We start from the raw sequence: 18,940 nt of genomic DNA on the forward strand, positions 1-18,940 counted from the left end.
CGTTATTGCCGCTACATTCAGTTTACAAACGCATTCCTGAGGCTTCAGATTTGCGGGAAACGGGGGGGGGGGGTTGCTCTTGAGGAGCACTTCTGATTGGAGGAGGGGGCAATACACATGGGTATTTTTAAAGGCGAAAGTACAAATGTAGTAAAAACACATCCACAGATATTGTAACCAGGTGCTCAAATCGCTCAATCGAACACAACTTTACAGAGATGGTTTCATAATCTCGCTTCATGCCGCTAAGGAACAAAAGTGCTGTGGCCGTCTTTATCTGATCGGATAAGAACTCGAAGAGCTATTGCCATTTGTGTGGCATGTTAATAAGCTTTGGTCCAATCTTCACTGACGAGTACAATAATATGTCACGACTGTGAACGTAACAGGCTGTCGACTAGCCCCCGGAGTTGCTCAATTTCTCTTCATCACGTCCACCAAGGTGTCGACAAGACTTCTCGTCAAAAGAATTTGTCTGGGTCAGTCAAAGTCGTCGGATTTTCGGCCTCTTGGTCGCCTTTCCATGGCAACAACTGCACAAAAGGATCTTAATCAGTGGCAGTCTGTCAGTACACTTGTACAGGATTAATTTTGGGATTGGCTTGAATCTGCTGGGCAAATCACAAGCACTCGATGTCTTGTGTCGCCTGCTGAGTTTGTCCGTCTCTCTTGCTTTCTCAGGGGTCACTCGAGAACGTGGGCGAATCATGAAGTGTTGCAAGTTGTGGCCAAGTTGTGACCACAAGTGTGGATACCTGTTATCGCACAACGCAAAACTCGAGGGACTTGTGCCGAGGATCCTGCAGGACACCCGCACAGACCACGCTCATGAGAGCCCCCCCTCCCGGCATAAAGGAATCAAGCAAGAATGTGCTTCCTATCCGAGAATGTTGATCCAGGAATTGTGATGATCGACGACTGTTGAGAATCGCAAGATGCGATCTCAGATGAGGGCTCTGAAGTGGCGACAAGCAACGGCGGTGCCATAGGCCACCCTGGTCAACGGGTACACGTCAGGAAGCGATTTCTGAGCGGTGGGTATCGAAAGTGCTCAGGCGACTTGGGTGAGGTTGAGTGGATCATCTTGCTTCTCTAGCGTGTTGAACGACGCCGTGAAGACGTTCCTGGCAGTTGACGAGGGTCTCAGTGCTCGGTCGCCTCACGATTTCAAGATAGACGGTGGAAGAAGGTCAGCCAAATGCCTTACCAGCTCAAAGTTCCCTTCTGGCAAGTATTTCACGAGCCACTTGGTGAGGTCAGATGGCGCGACGCTAGGAGAAGAAGCCCACACAATCACGAACAAGCCATGGACGACGTTGCTAGTCTTATTGGGACGCCAACAGTCCCGAGGTTGTCATCTTCTTCGACCCTACTTCGGCTCTGGGTGTTACTCAAGCGATATTTTGTTTTGCAGCGCGTGCATCTCCTCTCGCACAAGTTTCTTCTCTGTCGCCCTGATGCCGTTTTTCTCTTCGAGCTGTGCATCCAAGCCCCAGTCTCTCGGTGGTCGCTGCAGCACATCGCTGGCGCCAAACTGCGGTGCGAACGGCGTGTCCGCGCCACACCCGCTGGGTGGAAACGGCCGCTCCTTGCTTATCCTCCTCTAAGTATTGCGCGACAAACTTGTCCGAATTCAGGTTTGTGTTGCTCGGTACTTGTTTGTTTTGTTTTTGAGTGAGGTACATTGATGTCACTTAGTCGTCTTATGTCTGTTCTAACTACTTACTCTGTGCAGCTATAGTTGCTCGGTACTTCCTCGTTAGCCGGCGAAGCCGGGACTTCTTCGGGAAGAAGGCAAAGGAACCCTGGCCACTTGCGACTGGTTGCCAGGCGGTGTCTTTCCCACTTTCCTAAGCCAAGCCAGGTCGTACTTGGCGAGACCCTTTTCTCCATTACACTTTACCGCAGTATGAGCCAGGAGGTTTTGAGGACTGGAGGTTCTAACGAAAGCGTATTGCTGATTGCCAATTTTGCATATGCAGAATTGGGAACGCTTTGGAGCTGACGACTAACAAAGGTATGCTATATACCCCCAGAGTTAAAGCTGACCTAGTTGCAAGAATGATACGTCGGGGTAACCCTGAGAGCGCTTTCCCACTGAATCGTCATGGTTTAGTAGCCTTACGAGAGCGTCACACTCGGATACGGGGAGATAAAGCCACAATCTCCGCGTCGACCCAGCCCTGCACCACCGTCGGAGCTCAAGAAGTACGGGAAGCAAGTGCAAATGCCCGTCGCTCGGTCTGTCACCGTAAAAAGAATGCGATCGCAATCCGTGAGCAACATCTCTTCCAAAGCAGCTACATGTAGTCGATGCACTTACCGCAGACACCTCGCGCAGAGCACTCAATGTTTGCCTTAGTGCCCTTCACCAGCTCTGCCACAGCTAAAGTGGCCGTTCCGCTCGTGAGCGTAAGAGTGGAAGCGTAGCTTAATGGTGGAACGTCACCTTGCATGAACGTGAACTCGACCGTCGTGGCTGAAGCAACACGTAGCAACAAACCAAAGAAGCGCGTCAGTTTTCAGGTCAGAGGCTGGACAACAACCATAGCGTACCAACGCCGGTCGCAGAGCACACGGTGGTGCCGGAATCGAAGGTTATTGTGGCTGTGCGCACACTATCGAGGGCCTGCAGTGTCGATTGGACTTGCGCAGCTCCAGCATCGAACGGAATCACTGCTGTCGTCTGTTCCCGGAAAGTAAGCTTAAACTCGCCGCCATCAGCTGTGCATGTCAACGTTTGCTTTTCGTTCACTTTCCCCACCTCGAATGGATCAGCACCACGCGGACATGAACGCGTGTAGCAGTCGTAACCTCCAGTGAAATCGCCGAAGGCATTCTCGTACGGACCAAAGTAGTCATTCGTGATGCAGTCACACCCTTGGACCTTTCCGGCGTCCCAAGTCGACAATGTGTTTGGTGTGGCGCCGTAGGTAAGTCCCAAAGGGTTTCCCTGAGGGTCCTTGGCTTCGAACGAAAGTTGTTGGATCGATTTGCAAGTACCCCGGCCACTGCAGATAGCACCCGTCACCGTTGACGTTCCCGCCGGACAGCGCATCAAATCACAAGCTGCCCCTGTGAATGGTGCGAGGCACGTACAGGCTCCAGACGTAGTACTGCACGAACCTCTACCAGAGCATTGAGCCAAAGCATGCGCCGTGTCTGGGGCCGTAGCACCATCAAACCAAGCTGCACCCTTGACACACTCGCGCATCGAGCAGTCAAAGCCTGCAAAACCGGTGTTGCAAATGCACGCGTACGACGTTCCAGCAGAGCAGGAACCTTTGCCATCGCACACGCCGTTACTCGTCGATGGACAAGCCGCTGCCCCGGACATGAAGCCACAATCTCCTCGTCTACCAGCTAACGATGGCATTGCACCATCACCACTTACAAACCCAGCGGCACACTTGCACACACCAGTGGAAAAGTCGCACAGACCGCGGTTCGAGCAGTACACGTTCTCACGTGTGCCGGTTGTCGATGTTGCCACAGTGACTGTACCGCCATTCGAGAGGTTATTCAGCACTTGTAGCTTGGGCAGGTCGCCCGGGTTGTTTGTGAAAGTGACGGACGTGAGAGTGCCACCAGGAGAGCAGATAGGATTCGTCGTTGATACAGTCACGCCATAGATGTTGTCCAGTGCTTCCAGCGCAGCTTCCAAGTCGCTCGACGTGGCTGTTTTGGCCAAGTTTGCAGTCACCCGGCCACGAAATGAGAGCGCGAAGGTCCCTGCGCAGGTGCTGCTGCATGTGCAGCTGATATCTTGCACAGCACTCGTCTGCCCAGTTGTCAATGGATCGTCACCTTTGGGGCACTCGCGCTGGGAGCAGTCAATGCTAGTGAAACCTGGGTCGCACTGACACCCCATGATCTTGTCAGCGTCCCAGAGCGTGTACGTTGTGCTCACGAAGAAGTTGCGATCGTCTTGTAAGACAGCAGCATCGCGCATGCTCATGCAGCGCCCATTGCCCGAGCACGCATTGGGGCACGACAGTCGTTCGCATGCCACCCCTTCAAAGCCGGACTCGCAAGCGCAAACACCCGTCGATCGGTCACAACGACCCATGGCCGAGCACTCGGCAGGTTGGTGGGCCATGTCGATTCCCCACGCTCGATCTACCCAAGCCGCTCCCGTCGGACAAAGTCTGGATGCGCAGGTAGCCCCAGCAAAACCCGGGAAGCACGTGCACCGACCCGTCAAGCGCTGGCATGCCCCATGGCCACTGCAGCCTCCGTCACAGCTGAATCCAAGCACGAACGTGTCGAAAAGCGGCCCCAGTAAGAGTAGCCCAAGCAAAAGAAGGCGGCTATGGAGCTCGTGCATGGCGAATTACAGAGGGGTCGCCGTCGTGTGGTAGGAAGCAGTTTTCCACGTGAAACGCCTGCGCTGCAGTCATGGTACTTGGTCCTTTGTGGCATGATTCGAGCTGACACTTGGTTTGTTGCGGAGTTTACGCTGCTTTCGTCGTCTTGCACTGGGCTCCGATGCTTGCTGCCCTTCGGTTATGGGAGCTCTTCCCGAAGTGACTTTAATCTCTCCTGGTGGTGGAAGTCTCAACACTGGAGGATTTGGTGGGAATAATTGTTGCGCATGCTGAAGCTTCGGACGTCTCCTTTTGTGTTTGCCTGGCTTGGAGTCTTTGGTGCGCTTACCGTCCGCCGCAAATGTCGACAAGGCTTGAATGAGGCCAGCCATGCTCTTTGCCAATACGTCTGGATCATCATAGCATTCCGTCCAGCCCTCGTCGTCGTCGTCTCCACCCTCTTTCTCATCTGCACGTGCGACCGGCGCCTTGTTCGGCATAGCTACTGATGTATCGGGCACCTTAACGACACCGACAGCGAGATCGGAGTCCTCGCCAGTGTGATGGATTAAAGGCAAAAGTTCCTCCAAGTGACGTGGCGTCGAATACTCCTGTCGGGGTGCAAGCGGCACTCGGACAACCTTCGAGAACGAAGATCCACTGCTGTTGCTCGCCTGTGGGGACTCTGCTTGGTATTTTCTGGGCGAGCGGGAGCGACGCAAAGCTGGAGGGAAATTAGACGCCCAGTTATCAGACACGTCTCGTGAGGGCAGCAGACTCGACTTTTGCTGTCGGTGCCGCCGCCAGTGCTGTGGAGCGTCAGATGATAGACCACCTTTGCCAAGCAACCTTATTTCATTACCCCCGCAATCGGGTTTGATGCTTAGCAGAGGCAATGGCGGGTGAATTTTCTTGGGTATTTCGGCAAGCCCCGCAGGAGCAGTTGAGGGCTCCGAGACGCGGGGTAGCTTTATCTGTAGCTGGTTTTGCGGTGCTGAAGATGGCATCCACTCTTCATTTCGCCGCCTAGACGTCATCTCCTGCCCCTCCTGCTCTTCGTCTGAGTCACCATCGAAAGATGCCGATACCACTGATGCTATGCCTGGCTTGCGAGGCACATTCGAGGCCATAGCTGCTGCGACGATCCTCATCCTGCGTTCGCGCCCTGAAGCAGCAATTGCAGCATGCTCTTCTTTCAAGGATAGTGTTCTTGGCGAAGGTTTGGGATTCGACTGCTGTTTCGCCTCATGAGGTTGCTTTGGTTTGGTCTTGCGACGTGGTCGACGTTCCTTCGACGAGTTTTCACTCTGCTGAGGTTGTCTGACTGGAGGTTCCACAGGCTTTTCGATCGATAGTCTGCATGTAGAGTCTTGAGGGTGCTGTGTTTGAGTCGTGTTGGGCAGAGTTGCCAGTCCGGAGGCAGATTTTGAGGTGGACAAAGCTTTCCGTGGCTTTCGCTTGACGGTAACTTTCCCCACTGCTTTTCGACGGGCTTGTCCCTCGAGTTCGTCGTCGAAGTCAGCAGCTCCCCACCCGCAGATGGCATCCACATCTTCGAGAATTTCATCCTCGGAGTCACTCGCCATTGCAAAAGCTGCTAGCCTTCGCCATTGAGGAACAGCCTTCCGGACTTGTGACGCTTCGCTACAAATAGCGGGCATCAAACACACGCACGAACAAATGCTCAGCTGATAAGACCACACTAAAAGCACACGCATATTGATACTTAGTGACTTGTCTTGACAAGGTCATAGATAATCGAGCAGACCTCCGTCCACAGTCTGGACGCCACTCGTGGTCAGCTGGAAACTCCGCCAGCGACCTCCAAGTCCGGCTCCGTCTCCGCTTCTTTCGTGTTGTCGGCCGCGGGGGGAGCAGTGTCTTCCGAGTCACTCGAAGGCTCAAGCATTGGACTTCGAGCGTCCATGGCATCGGCATCGATAATCTCGAAAGTCGCAGCCTTATCCCTCGAGCTAAACGGCCGGAGCAGTCCGTCGCGAGTCTGCGCGCCGACGAACCAGCGGCGATGGCGCAGACTCTGCAGCTCTCCATCCCACCCGAGCTCGAACTGGAACCAGCGCTTGAACTGCAGCGCGTGGCGGCGCGTGAGCTTCAGTCCGCCCGTGCTGGCATACAGCACATCCCCCGGCTTCTCGTAGTCCTCCAGCTCCACGCGCACGCAGTTGTACGCCGAGACGCGCACGGCCAGTCTCAGCGCCGTGGGTCTCTGTCTGAAGGCCCAGTCCTTCTCTGTCGGGTCGTCCTGTACCAAGTACAGTTGGTCTCCAAACCTCTTGGCGAACTTGCCCGAGCCTGTAAGTCTCAGATAAACTCTCTTGCCTGCCAGCTCCTCCAGCTTGCTGTTCTTCTCCTTGGCCTCTTCTCGGATCCCCACGAGCTGCAACTCCAGCCGCTCCAGCGCCTGAGCCGACTTGGCTGACGCCGTCAGGAACGGCACCTTGGTCTCCGTCCTGGACAGCAGCTGCTTGGACCAGCCCACGCCCGTGGTGCACCACAGCGCCACGTGCTCGCAGTTGAGCGAGAGGATGCTGAAGTGGCCCTGGCCCAGGCCCAATAGGAACCGACAGCGCGCGAGCACCACGGGCGGCGCGTCTGCGTGCGTGCGATGCACTTCTCCTAGTAAGGAGCTGGCCTCGGCCACGAGCGACGAGTTGTACTGCACGCGGCGCATGTCCCGCAGCGGCCGCGCGTTCAGGAACTCGCTGAGGCTCGTGAGCTGGAACTTGGAGTCCGCCTGCGACGCGCGCAGCCCCGACTTGCGGGACCAGACGTGGGCCACCGAGATGGCGTCGGCGCTGCGGGCGCCCGCGAACACGATGCCGTGGTGCGTGTAGCGGAATGGCCAGCGAGTCGTGTCCCAGATGCAAATGTGGTCGCCCGGCCGCAGCCTCGCTACGTCCTGCACCTCGCACGTGTTCATCCCAGAAGAGGTTGGGGAATGGCGGGTCGTCCACGAGTCGCACTTGGCCAAGTGGTCCGACTCGTTCCTCTCTTGAGACTGTCCTCTGCCTCGGAAAGAAACAGGCACCACAGCGGTTTTGGACACCAGCAGTTCTGGCTTCGACGTTGATTGAGATCAAGTGATGAAAGCTGACTCAGGCTGGCATTGCATCGAATAGTATTCATTGCAGCTCATGGCGCGATGCTGAACGGGCATCGAGATGGCGGATCTAGGATCGTAGAGCGAGAGCACACGAGTTTCGTGACCGATGTTGCCGTCTATTGTAAAAGTATTCGTACAACGAACGGATCGTTTGCTTGGGCTCCGCTACAAAGAGTGTGTTGTGCCGTCCGCGTCTCTCACAACACTATCAGCATCGGCGTCCGATCAAATTGGAAACTTCTCCTTGACGACAAGAAGGAGCTCCTGGTCGCGTGCGTCGATGGATCGCTCGCCGTCATCGAAATACGATAATAGTACTAGTATGGTACGGGCATTTGGTACGCTGAGATCTCAGGCTGGTCACTGGTTTGATACCTAAGGCTTTCTCCGTCGACGCTGTACCACGAGCTCCACAAAGCTGTACCACGAGCAGGTCGGGGCAGCGCAGATCTTGCAGCCCGTCATTTCATCGACTTCACTCTCAACTCCCGCAATATTAACAGGAAGACCACCGAATCTTGCCACGAAGCCTCAAAATCCCGCAACGCCACGCTTGGCAAGGAGTCTCGAACTCACCCGCTCCACGTCCTATAATAACAGTGTTAGGATAACACTTGAGCTGGCAAAGCGTTTGTGATTTGTGTGTGCCAATTTGTGATTTTGATGTGCTCGGAGTTCATTCCTGAACTTTCTGAGTCAGATGGTGTCAAGCGCGTTCCTATTGCGCGTCGAGCAGCTCCCGTTGGTGTGGAGCGACGTTCCCGGGTCGTTTGCACGATTGGGCTTCACGTCCCGGTACCCGGCGCTGGTGCGGGACTGTGTGGAGCTGAACGGGGCCGGATTTCCAGTTGAGACGAGACAGCGACTGCTGCAATTGGCTCGGGAGTTGGAGCAGGATGCGGAGATTCCGCTACCGTCGGCAATCGGCGTGGAATTGGGCACTACGAGCGAGGAATGGGAGAATCTGTTGGCTGGGAAAGGGTACCGGTGGCACAATGCGCCGTGGTTTCTGGCGGGGATGTACATGTTCCACCTGATTCTGCTGATAACGGGCTACTACACGACGGGTGTTGATCCGTTCCACGCGTCGAAGGTGGCCGAATTGGGGCAGGAGACGCCGTGGAGGCTGCTGCAGACGGCGGTGGGACTCTCGGCTCAAGAGGAAGCGGGTTCACGGAGCCGTCGCGACCAGCTCAAGCGGTTCATGAAGTTGTGTTTGTGGGGCAACAAGGCGGACGGATGCTACAAGGAGGTCAAGGATACGGTGAGTGGTGATGATGCGTCGCTGACATTTGCCGATGAGCTTCTACTCGTGGATCATAGCGACAAGGTCATCTCGTTCTTGGAGAAGGCGGTGGAGAGTGGAGATGTAAACAGCGTGGGGGTTCAGTATATCACCGACAATAGCGGCACCGAGCTGCTATTGGATTTGGCGCTGGCAGACCACTTGCTTGGTCATGGCTGGTGCGGCAAGGTGACGATGAACGTGAAGATGGAGCCCATGTATGTGTCGGATGCGGTTGGCCCGGACGTGAACGAACATATCGCTGAAATGCAGTGTACAACACGCACTCTGGAAGCTCAGGCTTTGGGTAAGCGGCTGGCCGAGTACGTGAACAGGGGACAGCTGGTGGTTCGCCCCGATATCTTCTGGAACCGCTACGCCTTCTATTGGGAAATGCCGATGGAGCTGCAGACTCGTCTCAAGGAAGAAGCTACGTTGGTGATCATCAAGGGCGATCTGAACTATCGCCGCCTGCTTGGTGACCGTATGTGGCCGCCTTCAAGTCCGATTGAAGAGGTCGTGCCGTATTTTCCGACTGCCTTCGTGTCATTTCGCACGATGAAGTCCAACTTGGTGGCAGGCATCCCGGCGAACATCGTGGAGAAACTGGAAAAGGAGGACCCAAAGTGGCGATTCAACGGCAAGCGCGCTATCATTCAGAGCGTGGTGACCTCCGCAGCATCGTGACAATCGAGCGGAGAGCTCAGCAGCAGTATAGCAACACCAACCAGTCTTGACAAATACAGCTCGGCGTGATTGCTCCTGGTACACTGCCTCAATCTCGATATTTAGTGAGACCAGGGTCCTCGTCCGTTGCAATCTTCGTACGAAACGATCGGGGCCAGCGGCTGCCTGAGGTCTCGTCAGTTTGTTTTTGTCGGCGAAGATGGCAGCAGCAGAAGCCTTGCTAGCGTATGAGCCGTTGCAGCAGCTCCAACATGAAAACTTCCTCCTGCGCGAGGAAAATCGACGCGTTCAGAGCGAGGTGCGAGAATTGCTGGCTTGGAAAGACAAGGCTATAGCTCACATGGCCGCCATGGCGCCAGCTCGTCGTCGTGCAGCACGTGAAGTTGAGCGCGCCAAGCAACTTCAGCAGCAACTCCGAACTGTTGAAACCTCATTGAAGTCTCGCGGTGCACTCGAGTTGGCCGCTACTGAGCTAGAAGCGCAGTGTGAGGCTCTTCAGAAACGGGTGGAAGCTCTCAAGCATGAGAATGCGGCTCTAAAGCTCCAGAGCGAGCGCAGGCAGCGTCGAGCCGAAGAAGCTGAGGCGCAACTCGCTGCCATGGGAGAATCGTTCCGCCTCCATCTCGAACGGCTGGTGGCGATGCGTGAGAGCCTTGACGAAGCTTCTCACCAGACTAAAAACAACCAGGATCACGAGAAGGAAACAACAGAAAGCAAGAGTTTGAAAGCGGGGAGCGGGCCCAGCAAGGATGGAAACACAAACAACAATACCAGCGCTACCATCAATAACCAGGACCCCGCAACTCCAACGAAGGAGGAAGATGCGGACTCGGCCTCGTCGCCTTCGATGAATCCGGCAGCTCTGGTGACGGGGCTGGACGCCGTCGCAACTAAGTGTCTGTCATGGCTTCAAGAGCACTTGGAGCAGTCATTTGAGCGTCAGCAGCGCAAGGCAGCACGATACGAAGCCCAGCATGCAGAAATGAAGCTGCTAAAGGAGCAGGTGCAGGCTGCGGGCCGCGTCCCAGACAAGCTAGCCGAGGATCATGCCAAACAGACTCGCGAGGTCACAGAGCTGCGCGAAGCTCACGAGCAGCTTCAGCAGCGAGTAGCAGATGCAGAGCACATGGTGGTCATGCAGCAACAGCGCAGAGAGGACATGGCGACGCGCCTTCGTCTCGTGGCTGGAGAGGTGCGTCAGTACTTGAGACTCGTGCGCGGCGAAATCAAGCGCAAGTTTGGCTACCTGCCCGAGGCCATCGCCCACGCTGAAAGTTGGGCGAGGATCGCCGAGGCGCTAGAGCTGCTGCTGTGCCAGAGTACGGATCGGTGCTTTGCTCGTGCCAAGTGAATTGAGGATTGGTGGGGGTAGCAAACGTAACTTGATCACGTTGAGGTTGGAGTCACCATACTCACAGTCAGCAATGCTGACTCAGCATTGCCTAGCCTAAGACATATCAGGTGATCTGATTAGACTGCTGGCTGCTGGCGGTTCCTCTGCGAGCGGCGCAAGGGCTGGTCTTGGTCCCCGGTGCCTTTCTCCTTAGCCTTTTTCTTTTTCGCAGAGAGCGGCGTCGGCGCCTTCTCTCGCTTCCGCTTGGCAGCAGGCGAAACCTTTGTCTTCTTGGAGCCCGACGTCGAAGATGCTCCGTCGTGCGCCTCGGCGTACAGACACAACTGCACGCGCTGGGCTGTCCACACGTCCGTGCTTCCGGCTTGCTCGTCGTCGTTTGCAACTCGCTGTTCGTTCAGCCACTCGGCCTTTGTGCGTAACTGCTCCGCGAAGCTCAGAAAGTGCGACAGGGTGTACTTGCGCGGGCCGATGACGTCTGCCAAGTTAACAGTTAATCGCAATTTCCAGCAGGACAGGCCCTCGACCGCCGAAACGCACCAGCAATCGCCTCCAGCGCTTCATCTGCCATGAACGGGACGCTCCCATCGTACGCTGCCAGCACTGCAGACGCCGTCGCCGGCCCCACCTAATAATCAGCTGCTTATCAGCGCGCCCGTAAAGAGACACAGTCTGGCGGCTGTAATGCAGCGTAACGCACCCCTTTCAGTACGCAGAGCGCCTCGGTGGACGCTCGTAGGTCCCCCTTCTTCAGCTCTTTCAGCGCGTCACACGACGCCTGCCTCACCTCGTCCTCATCCAGCGCAGTGACGAACTTCATGAGCTGCGGCCTCCTATAAAGTCCAGAGCGGCGTCAAGAGGCGGCTACAGGCTGCGTTGTGGCCCGCCGAGAGCACGCACCACTTGCCCTTCTTGAGCTTCCACTCCATGAGTCGCTGCAGCTCCGCCTTCTCCACGAACGGCTTGGGTTCGCGCGTCTGAAGAACCGACGGGAAAGAGCTGAGATACCAGGCGTCCAGCGCCGCCAGCTCACTCTTCTGCTAGCTCACAGCGCGTCAGTGGGTTGCCAGGAGCTGATCTCCACTATAGAGCGCGTACCCACCTCCATGGACGCGAGCACAGCATCGTAGCGCGCCCAGAGCGCCGCCCACGGCGACTCGGACGACGCGGCCCACAGCATCTCCGCTTGGATTTTTGGTGGTGTGTGGTAACACCACAGATCGCGAACCGTCGTTCGAGCGTGGGATCGTCACGCTACAGTTGGCCAATGAAAAGCACCGCGTGTTGGACCGATCTCCTTCCGCAGGGATATTCGTTTCAGCGTCCGAAAATAGATCTATTTGGATACGAACAGGTCAACTGCCGCCATCGAGTTTCTGAGGAACGTCCTTCTCTACGCCTGCTCTATATTTAGCCTCGCACGCGAGCGACACACAAAAATTCAGGCTCGGCTCCAAGCAACGACTCCAAGGCGGCAAGCAACGTACGCGGCCTGTTTCCCTGGCTATCTCCCGCTCTTCCTGATCATCCAGGTAATTCGAGGCAAGCCTGTCCTCCGTTGGCTCGAGCCTAAATTTGTGCCTCCACCAAACAGTCCGCAATCGACTCGGCCAGACACACACACACAGCCGCCATCATGGACGAGAAGGAAGCCGCCAAGGCCAAGCTGCTCATCGCGACGCTGCAGAAGTACGGCTACGACCTGGAGGACCCGACGCGCACGAGCTCCACCACGAGCACCAACTCGAGCGCGGACTCGACCGAGTGGAGCCCCGACGACGACCTGGAGCCGGCCGCGCGCCGCTTCAGCGTCACGTCGTCTGCCGGCATCCTGGCGCTGCGCGACCGCAAGAACCAGCAGAGCGCGCTGCACATCGCGGCCAAGAAGGGCCACGTGGACGTACTGCGCGCGTTGGCCAAGCTGCCGCGCCTGGCCGAGCACCTGAGCGCGGGCGACCGCCACAGCAACACGGCGCTGCACTTCGCCGCCAGCAGCTCGCGCTCCACCGCCGCGGACCTCGTGGAGCTGCTGCTGAGTCTGGGCGCCAACCCGTCGGCCGTGAACGTGCGCGGCCAGACGCCGCTGGCCATCCACATCCTGACGGCCAGGCCCGAGACGCCCGCGACCATCACGAGGCTCTTCATCGACAAATTCCGGCAGCTCAAGAACTCGTCGACGTCGTCGACATCCTCGACGCCGTCGTCACCTACAGGGCTACGGAAGCCGACGCCCGTCACGGCGCTCAACGAGCTCGTGAACGGCACCACGTACCTGCACATGGCCGTGGACCACCAACTGGGCGAGATTGCAGGCGCACTGGTGCAGGGAGGAGCGTCCATCAACGTCCCGGACCACAACGGAATTATGGTGAGCGACACGGTGCCCAAGAAGATGCTGGTGAAGCTCATCACGTTCATGGCCGAGGGCTCGCAGGTGGCGCCGTCCGACATTGTGCGCGGCAGCTGCAAGATCTGCCGCAACCCCAAGAGCTTGCTGGACCCGCTTAAGGACTGCGTGCTCTGTGGCCGCGCGGTTTGCAAAAACTGCTCGCAGAAGGCGTCGGAGCTGCGCAAGGCGACCTCAGACGGCAGCTACGCCACGCTCAAGGACAAGGACGAGGGAAGGTTTTGTGCTGTTTGCTGCACCGTCAAGATTCTCAAAAGCAAGCAGCACAACCAGCGCGAGAACTTCAACAGGAAGCTCATGGGCTGCGGCATGAAATAGACTCGTTAGAAGCAGCGAGAAGCAGTGGCGGTACTACTTACTTTAACGGGAGGAAGCGAGACGTCTTTGATATTGTGTCGCTGGCTGTTGTTTCTTATGCTTTTGTCTATGTCTAAAGGTTACAGCGACAAGAACACATCACGCTTTACCCCACAAGCGCGTTGTACGACAGGTACGTGAGCGAGGCGGCCGCGAAGACGGCGCCAGCGTAGGCAAATATGAGCGCCAGTCGCGGCGAGTAGAAAGCGTCGCGCTCGACGAGATACCCGCGAGACACCTCGTACAGGAAGAGCCCAGGCACCGTGAGAGCGAGCACATTGCCTGCCACGGAACCGACGAACGCCATGACGGTGCCCAAGTTGCGCGAGGAGACTGAGAACAGGTGCGCAACCAGCAGAAAGACCACCGTGATGCCCGTGCGGAACGGCAGGCTCTCGCGGTCGTGGCCCAGACAGCAGATCTCCACGAGCTGACGCAGCGGCTGGAAGGTCATGGGCGTCTTGAACACCATGCTGACTCCGAGCGCAAGTCGCGCGCCGTTGATGAGTGTGTCGTTGGGCGCAAAGCCCGTGAGGATGTCGCTCGGCGGCTGGCCGTGGAAACACGCGTAGCCCAGGTACGCGAAGAGCAGGTAGATGAAGAGCCCCCAGCCCACGAGCGCCTTGTGCACGTGCGTCATCTGCGTCTTGTCGTGGATCTCCTGGTATGCGCGCGGGACGTTGAGTTGGCACACGAAGCTCAACGTGACGATGGGCAGCGCGTAGGCGACGGCCGCGAGCTCGGACGAGAACTCGTCCGCGGGGTTCCTGGGGATCTGCGCTGCAAATGCAGGGTCGTTCTGCACCGTGCGGACGGCCAGCGCCACGAGGATGTAGAGCAGACACAGCAGCACGAGCAGGTTGGCGAAGCGGAGCTCGTGGATGGTCTCGGGCAGACAGAGCGGGATGGCCACGAGCATGAAGACGAGGCTGATGGTGCTGCGGCTCATGACGTCCACCAGGAAGGGCTCGAATAGGTCCATGGCGATCACCATGTAGCTCACGATGGCGCCGAAGAGAAGCGCGAGCGTCAACAGGCGCACGGCCCAGACGCCCGCGGCGCCAAAGAGGCGCGAGCTCAGCGCCTCGTACGAGAACTCGCAGGCGGCGTCGCAGCTCACGCTCAGCATCTCGCAGGCGTGGAAGGCCAGCCACGCGCTCAGTGCAAAGAGCAGCAGCGCTGGTAGTTGCCCCACGGCCTGAACGACGCCCGGCAGAGTGAGAACGCACGCGCCCGTCATCGTCGTGGCCAGGCCCAGGAATGACGAGAAGGCGGAGCCTTCCTCTGTGTGGCCGGGCGCGCGGCTGGGGGCGGTAATGGGGAGGGCGGAGGTGGCGCCATGTAGCTTCTGAGACGGACTCTGCGCGGCGCTGGTCGTGCGCAGCAACGGAGACGACTCCATTGGGAGATTGCGCAAATAGTGACGTTTCGGTGGTCAACGGCCGCGAAGGGGGGCTATATATTTGGACTAAAGACTATATTTTGTGACAGATACTTACCCCGATGTCAGAAAGGCAGAAATCGAGTCTTTCGCCTCTTTCACAACGTGTAGGAAAGTATAGACCACTAGCGAGGGGAGCTGGCCCTGTTGCCCGGTCCAGACATGGGAAGGTCTGTCCGTGCATCTCTCTCAAGTCTAGCCTAAAGCTCTGCACTACCACATGTAGCTTTTTCCGGAGATTGAAGCAACTTGAAAACATGGGGCAAGGCAGGGCAAGTGGCGATCCTGCTGGAAACTGGTAGCCTAGTGTACTGTCGATGCTTGTGCAGTAGCTAGCAGAATGGAAAGTGAGAGGACTAGACAATCGTCACCGCCTATCCGTCTCGATGCAGAAAGATGCAGTAAGTAGTTACATTAATGAAGCTTATGCAATGGCCATCAGCTCAATCCGATAAGGGACGAGGAGAGGCGGGTCTTTCTTGCTTTTCTTGCTGCCTCTTCTTCAAAAGACGAAGTGAGGAGGGGGAACTCTGAACGGGTGGCTTGTGGCCGGCAGGCCAACCAAGCGGACCCCGGTATCTACTGGTAGTGTAATTTCATGAGGAAAACATAATTCGCTTGCCTTCACCCATGGAACACACCTTTCAACCGTGGAAAATCCAAACCCAATGAGCGAATACAGCGCGAATTACTAGTTTCATCGCATCAGCGTTATCGCGCAGCGCACGGCTATCCGTCAAGAGTCATCATAACCAGGAACAATGTCATCCAAACAATCTTCCATCGTAGAGTGCTCGACAGCGACGCAAGTGCGACAGCACTAACTTGGCAGTTCACGTGGCTCCCTTTTCCAATATGAATAAATCCTTACTCCGGACGGGGTGCGAGTTTCGCTCCATCGCTGGCTACCGGTCTTCAGTATACTATTTCGTAAGCGGAGATGCCGCAGAGCTGATTTCTAACCCTTGAACAGTGGTGCGCGCTGCACAAAGCAATCCCACCCGGCTCAGCCGCTGGACGCGACGTTTAGATCGAGACCTGTACTCAAGAGGAAGTCCAGCCGGCAAACTGCAGCGAGCATCAAATCGGAAGCCCCGTCGTATACCACTTTCAACTTGGTAAGACTTCCTCGTCGGTTAACTCTCACGCAGCGATGCCAACCGGAGGAAATCCTGCGGAGTCCGTCGTCACAATCACAAAGACTTTTATTTGTGTGCGAAATATAGTTTTACCAAATTTTGCCTCGTTTTCTTCGCAGCAGTTTCAAATGAATGTCTCCCACAGCCATATGGCAGCGTTCATACGTACCAGACCAATAAGCGTCACCAAAACAAGTTCATGCTTTTCATGATGCTGCAGCCTAGCTTTCTCCGGTACAATTGACAGCTAGTAAACAATTCTCGTCCCACCTCTGCTTATAGTATGCAGAGATTCTTCGACCATTGTCACGCAAAGCCATCCATTCCGCTTGTTCTTCGGGCGAGAGCTCTGGAAACAGGTCGGTGGCCATATCGTGGTCTCGTTCGGTATCGTGCAGTAGGACCGAGTCCGTGACGCGATCGTAGCGTAGACGCTGATGACCACGCACGATCGACATCTTCCGGTTCGGGTCGTTGCTGAATACTGGGCGCTTTCCATACGGAATCTTACGCTTGAGCGAGCGTCCAACGCCAGTTTGTACGAAACCTCCCTCCGGCAACCCGGTAATATCTGCTAGCGTGTTGAGGATATCGTATTGCTCAGCAGCGTCTTCGATCACAAGCCCCGCAGCATCGCCCAAACGTCCCTCGGCAATGATGGCGCAGGCCACTCGCGTCACCGATTCCTCGTTCGTGTTCATAATTTCTACTTCAGGCGCCTGACCATGGTCGCCCATGATAACGACGATGGTGTCGTTGAGAACACCTCCCTTCTCCATTCGATCCATGAATTTCCCCAGCTCCATGTCCGTAAAGTGCCGCATCTCCAGGTAGTTTTTAATGTCTTCAGCACGTTCCTCTCCTTCGTAAAGCGCAGAGAAATCAGGCTTGGCCGCCTCATCGTACCATGCTGGGCGTGCTTGGAAAGGTGCATGACTAGAGATTGTGTAGTGCGTTGTAAATACAGGCCTCTTCGGATTGCCGTTCGCTAATCGCAGCTTCTGCTTCTTTGCCTTATGCAAAAGCAATTCGCCCAAAAGCTCGAAGCTCAGGTCGTCGTGCACGCCCCAATTGAATGCTCGGCGCTCTCGACCGAACCATTCTTTACGCGCCACTTTGTGCATCTTTTCAGCCAAAAGGAGCATCGCTTTCACCTCCAACACATCATTGAATCCATGAGTGGGTAGGAATACGTTCCAATCGTCCAGTGTTATCGAAGACCCGGTGGAGAACAAAGTTTGGTATCCCTTCGCATCAAAAAGCTGCGGCAAACCGGAAAGCTTTGTATCCTTCCTGCCGCCAGTAATGCCTGTTGTCACATCGCTGTCGTAGGGGACCTGAGCGAATAACATACTCTCCAGAGAGCGGCTTGTGGGATTGCTTGACCACATATTGCGAAGAGCGACGCCGCGCTTGGCCCACTTGTCGAAGTTGGGCGTGATCGTCATGTTGGTGCCCTTGAACAAGTTGGACGGATCGTCTTCTCCGACAAGATAGCGCGAGTCCTGGAACCGGAAGGACTCGACCCCGATCACCAACACATTAGGCGGATTGTCCTCTTGAACACTGACATTGAAAGCGAGATCTCCCTGGAATCCTGTCGAGCGTCGGTAAAGCGAGTCATTTCCGAAAAGCTCGTGCTTCTCGGTCGGGTGAATGTACATTTCTACCCAAGACTGACCGCCCTTGACACTTGTAAATGTAGCATCCGTCGGAGTCGGCTGCAAGGCGTGCGCGAACAGCTCGTTGAGTGTCGCGTTTAGTCCAGAGTACGCCACGAGAGGGGAACACGCACAACGGATCACCACTACAAGTGCGGGTACGACGACGAGACTCACTAGAACGGTAGAGACTTGCAGCGCATGGCGGCAGTTAAGCTTCTGGCCGAAGCGGCTTTCGCTTTTAGAGACCTTGACATTGTCTGCATCCTCCATTGAGTTTTCTGGAGCCGCGTTGCAAGCGCCTTCTTCGAGAGCGAGCTCCATGTATTTAACTCCACGTGTCCGAACACCTGTCGAGTCCAGTACCAAGTACGTTGGATTCCAATTGGCAAGGTCGGCCCAGCTCGCCCACGTACGCACAAAAGCAAAGAGCGCAGCAACCATCATGAGGCTAGCCGCTGCATTGTAGCCTCTCTGGATCTCCTCGGGCGCTATCGGTGCAGCATTGAGATGATGTCTTTCCTTAATCAAAGCACTCAGCAGGTCCAGCGTGAAGCGCATGTTGCGGTTCTTCACGAGTAGCATGTCGGCCATGAAAGGCGCCATCATAACGAAGAACAGCAGCCACGACACCACAAAAGTAGCAGCATTTCCAACAACTCTCGTGTCTTCTCCGTCCTTCCGTTTGAAGCGTTCGGCAGCTGCTTGCTTGAAAGTGTCGAATAGCCACAACGCACACACGAAGTAGGTCGCACACACGGAGTCCTCCATGAATCCGAGTCCCAATGCCGCAGACTTGAAGCCTGCTGTGTAGTCTTGGGGACTACCGTACATCCCCACCAGAGCTTCGAGAGTCAAGCACCGACTTGTAGAGAAGCAGAATAACGCGAAAGCGTAGACGAACAGCCAGCCGAACCAGGGACGTGCACAAAGGTCAGCAATTCGAAGCGACTCCCTCGACTGCCCCCTTCGTCGAGCAACTTTGGCCTCTACGTCGTCGCTAACGCCGATTTCTTCTGCGTTCGAGTCGATAGGAAAGCGACATCGAGTGGAGTGGCGGTCTCTTGTGTCGGTGAGCAAGCTCTCGGATTCCATAGCGGTCGCTACTGGGCCTAAGTCGACTCGGAGTGGCGCTGCGGGGCTGCGAACTCAGGAATGAAACCGCAACCGTCGACATGGCC

The 18,940-nt window shown here is 56.3% G+C and overlaps 8 protein-coding genes across 8 annotated transcripts; 3 read left to right on the forward strand and 5 right to left on the reverse strand.

The window, feature by feature from the left end:
* Positions 1 to 2,121: 2,121 nt before the first annotated feature.
* KRP23_13308 (Tenascin) lies at positions 2,122 to 4,099 on the reverse strand (the record flags this gene model as incomplete). Its single annotated transcript, XM_067884002.1, has 3 exons — positions 2,122 to 2,243; positions 2,324 to 2,479; positions 2,557 to 4,099. The coding sequence occupies 3 exons, from the start codon at positions 4,097 to 4,099 to the stop codon at positions 2,122 to 2,124; spliced, it is 1,821 nt and encodes a 606-aa protein (XP_067738627.1).
* Positions 4,100 to 6,105: 2,006 nt separating this feature from the next.
* On the reverse strand, positions 6,106 to 7,248 carry KRP23_13309 (uncharacterized protein; the record flags this gene model as incomplete). The annotated part of the gene is made up of 1 exon (XM_067884003.1): positions 6,106 to 7,248. One exon carries the CDS (start codon positions 7,246 to 7,248, stop codon positions 6,106 to 6,108), a length of 1,143 nt encoding a protein of 380 aa, XP_067738628.1.
* Positions 7,249 to 8,131: 883 nt separating this feature from the next.
* KRP23_13310 (Damage-control phosphatase ARMT1) lies at positions 8,132 to 9,403 on the forward strand (the record flags this gene model as incomplete). The annotated part of the gene is made up of 1 exon (XM_067884004.1): positions 8,132 to 9,403. One exon carries the CDS (start codon positions 8,132 to 8,134, stop codon positions 9,401 to 9,403), a length of 1,272 nt encoding a protein of 423 aa, XP_067738629.1.
* Positions 9,404 to 9,602: 199 nt separating this feature from the next.
* KRP23_13311 (uncharacterized protein) lies at positions 9,603 to 10,754 on the forward strand (the record flags this gene model as incomplete). Its single annotated transcript, XM_067884005.1, has 1 exon — positions 9,603 to 10,754. One exon carries the CDS (start codon positions 9,603 to 9,605, stop codon positions 10,752 to 10,754), a length of 1,152 nt encoding a protein of 383 aa, XP_067738630.1.
* A 119-nt stretch (positions 10,755 to 10,873) lies between these two features.
* Positions 10,874 to 11,934, reverse strand: KRP23_13312 (uncharacterized protein; the record flags this gene model as incomplete). The annotated part of the gene is made up of 5 exons (XM_067884006.1): positions 10,874 to 11,232; positions 11,295 to 11,382; positions 11,455 to 11,587; positions 11,655 to 11,791; positions 11,857 to 11,934. 5 exons carry the CDS (start codon positions 11,932 to 11,934, stop codon positions 10,874 to 10,876), a joined length of 795 nt encoding a protein of 264 aa, XP_067738631.1.
* Positions 11,935 to 12,021: 87 nt separating this feature from the next.
* Positions 12,022 to 13,479, forward strand: KRP23_13313 (E3 ubiquitin-protein ligase mind-bomb; the record flags this gene model as incomplete). The annotated part of the gene is made up of 3 exons (XM_067884007.1): positions 12,022 to 12,068; positions 12,169 to 12,286; positions 12,349 to 13,479. The coding sequence occupies 3 exons, from the start codon at positions 12,022 to 12,024 to the stop codon at positions 13,477 to 13,479; spliced, it is 1,296 nt and encodes a 431-aa protein (XP_067738632.1).
* A 145-nt stretch (positions 13,480 to 13,624) lies between these two features.
* On the reverse strand, positions 13,625 to 14,920 carry KRP23_13314 (Sodium-coupled neutral amino acid transporter 1; the record flags this gene model as incomplete). The annotated part of the gene is made up of 1 exon (XM_067884008.1): positions 13,625 to 14,920. One exon carries the CDS (start codon positions 14,918 to 14,920, stop codon positions 13,625 to 13,627), a length of 1,296 nt encoding a protein of 431 aa, XP_067738633.1.
* Positions 14,921 to 16,319: 1,399 nt separating this feature from the next.
* On the reverse strand, positions 16,320 to 18,854 carry KRP23_13315 (uncharacterized protein; the record flags this gene model as incomplete). The annotated part of the gene is made up of 1 exon (XM_067884009.1): positions 16,320 to 18,854. One exon carries the CDS (start codon positions 18,852 to 18,854, stop codon positions 16,320 to 16,322), a length of 2,535 nt encoding a protein of 844 aa, XP_067738634.1.
* Positions 18,855 to 18,940: the final 86 nt, after the last annotated feature.

Source organism: Phytophthora ramorum (assembly GCF_020800215.1).
Source record: "Phytophthora ramorum isolate Pr-102 chromosome Unknown Phyram_PR-102_s0017, whole genome shotgun sequence".
Lineage (NCBI taxonomy): Eukaryota > Oomycota > Peronosporomycetes > Peronosporales > Peronosporaceae > Phytophthora > Phytophthora ramorum.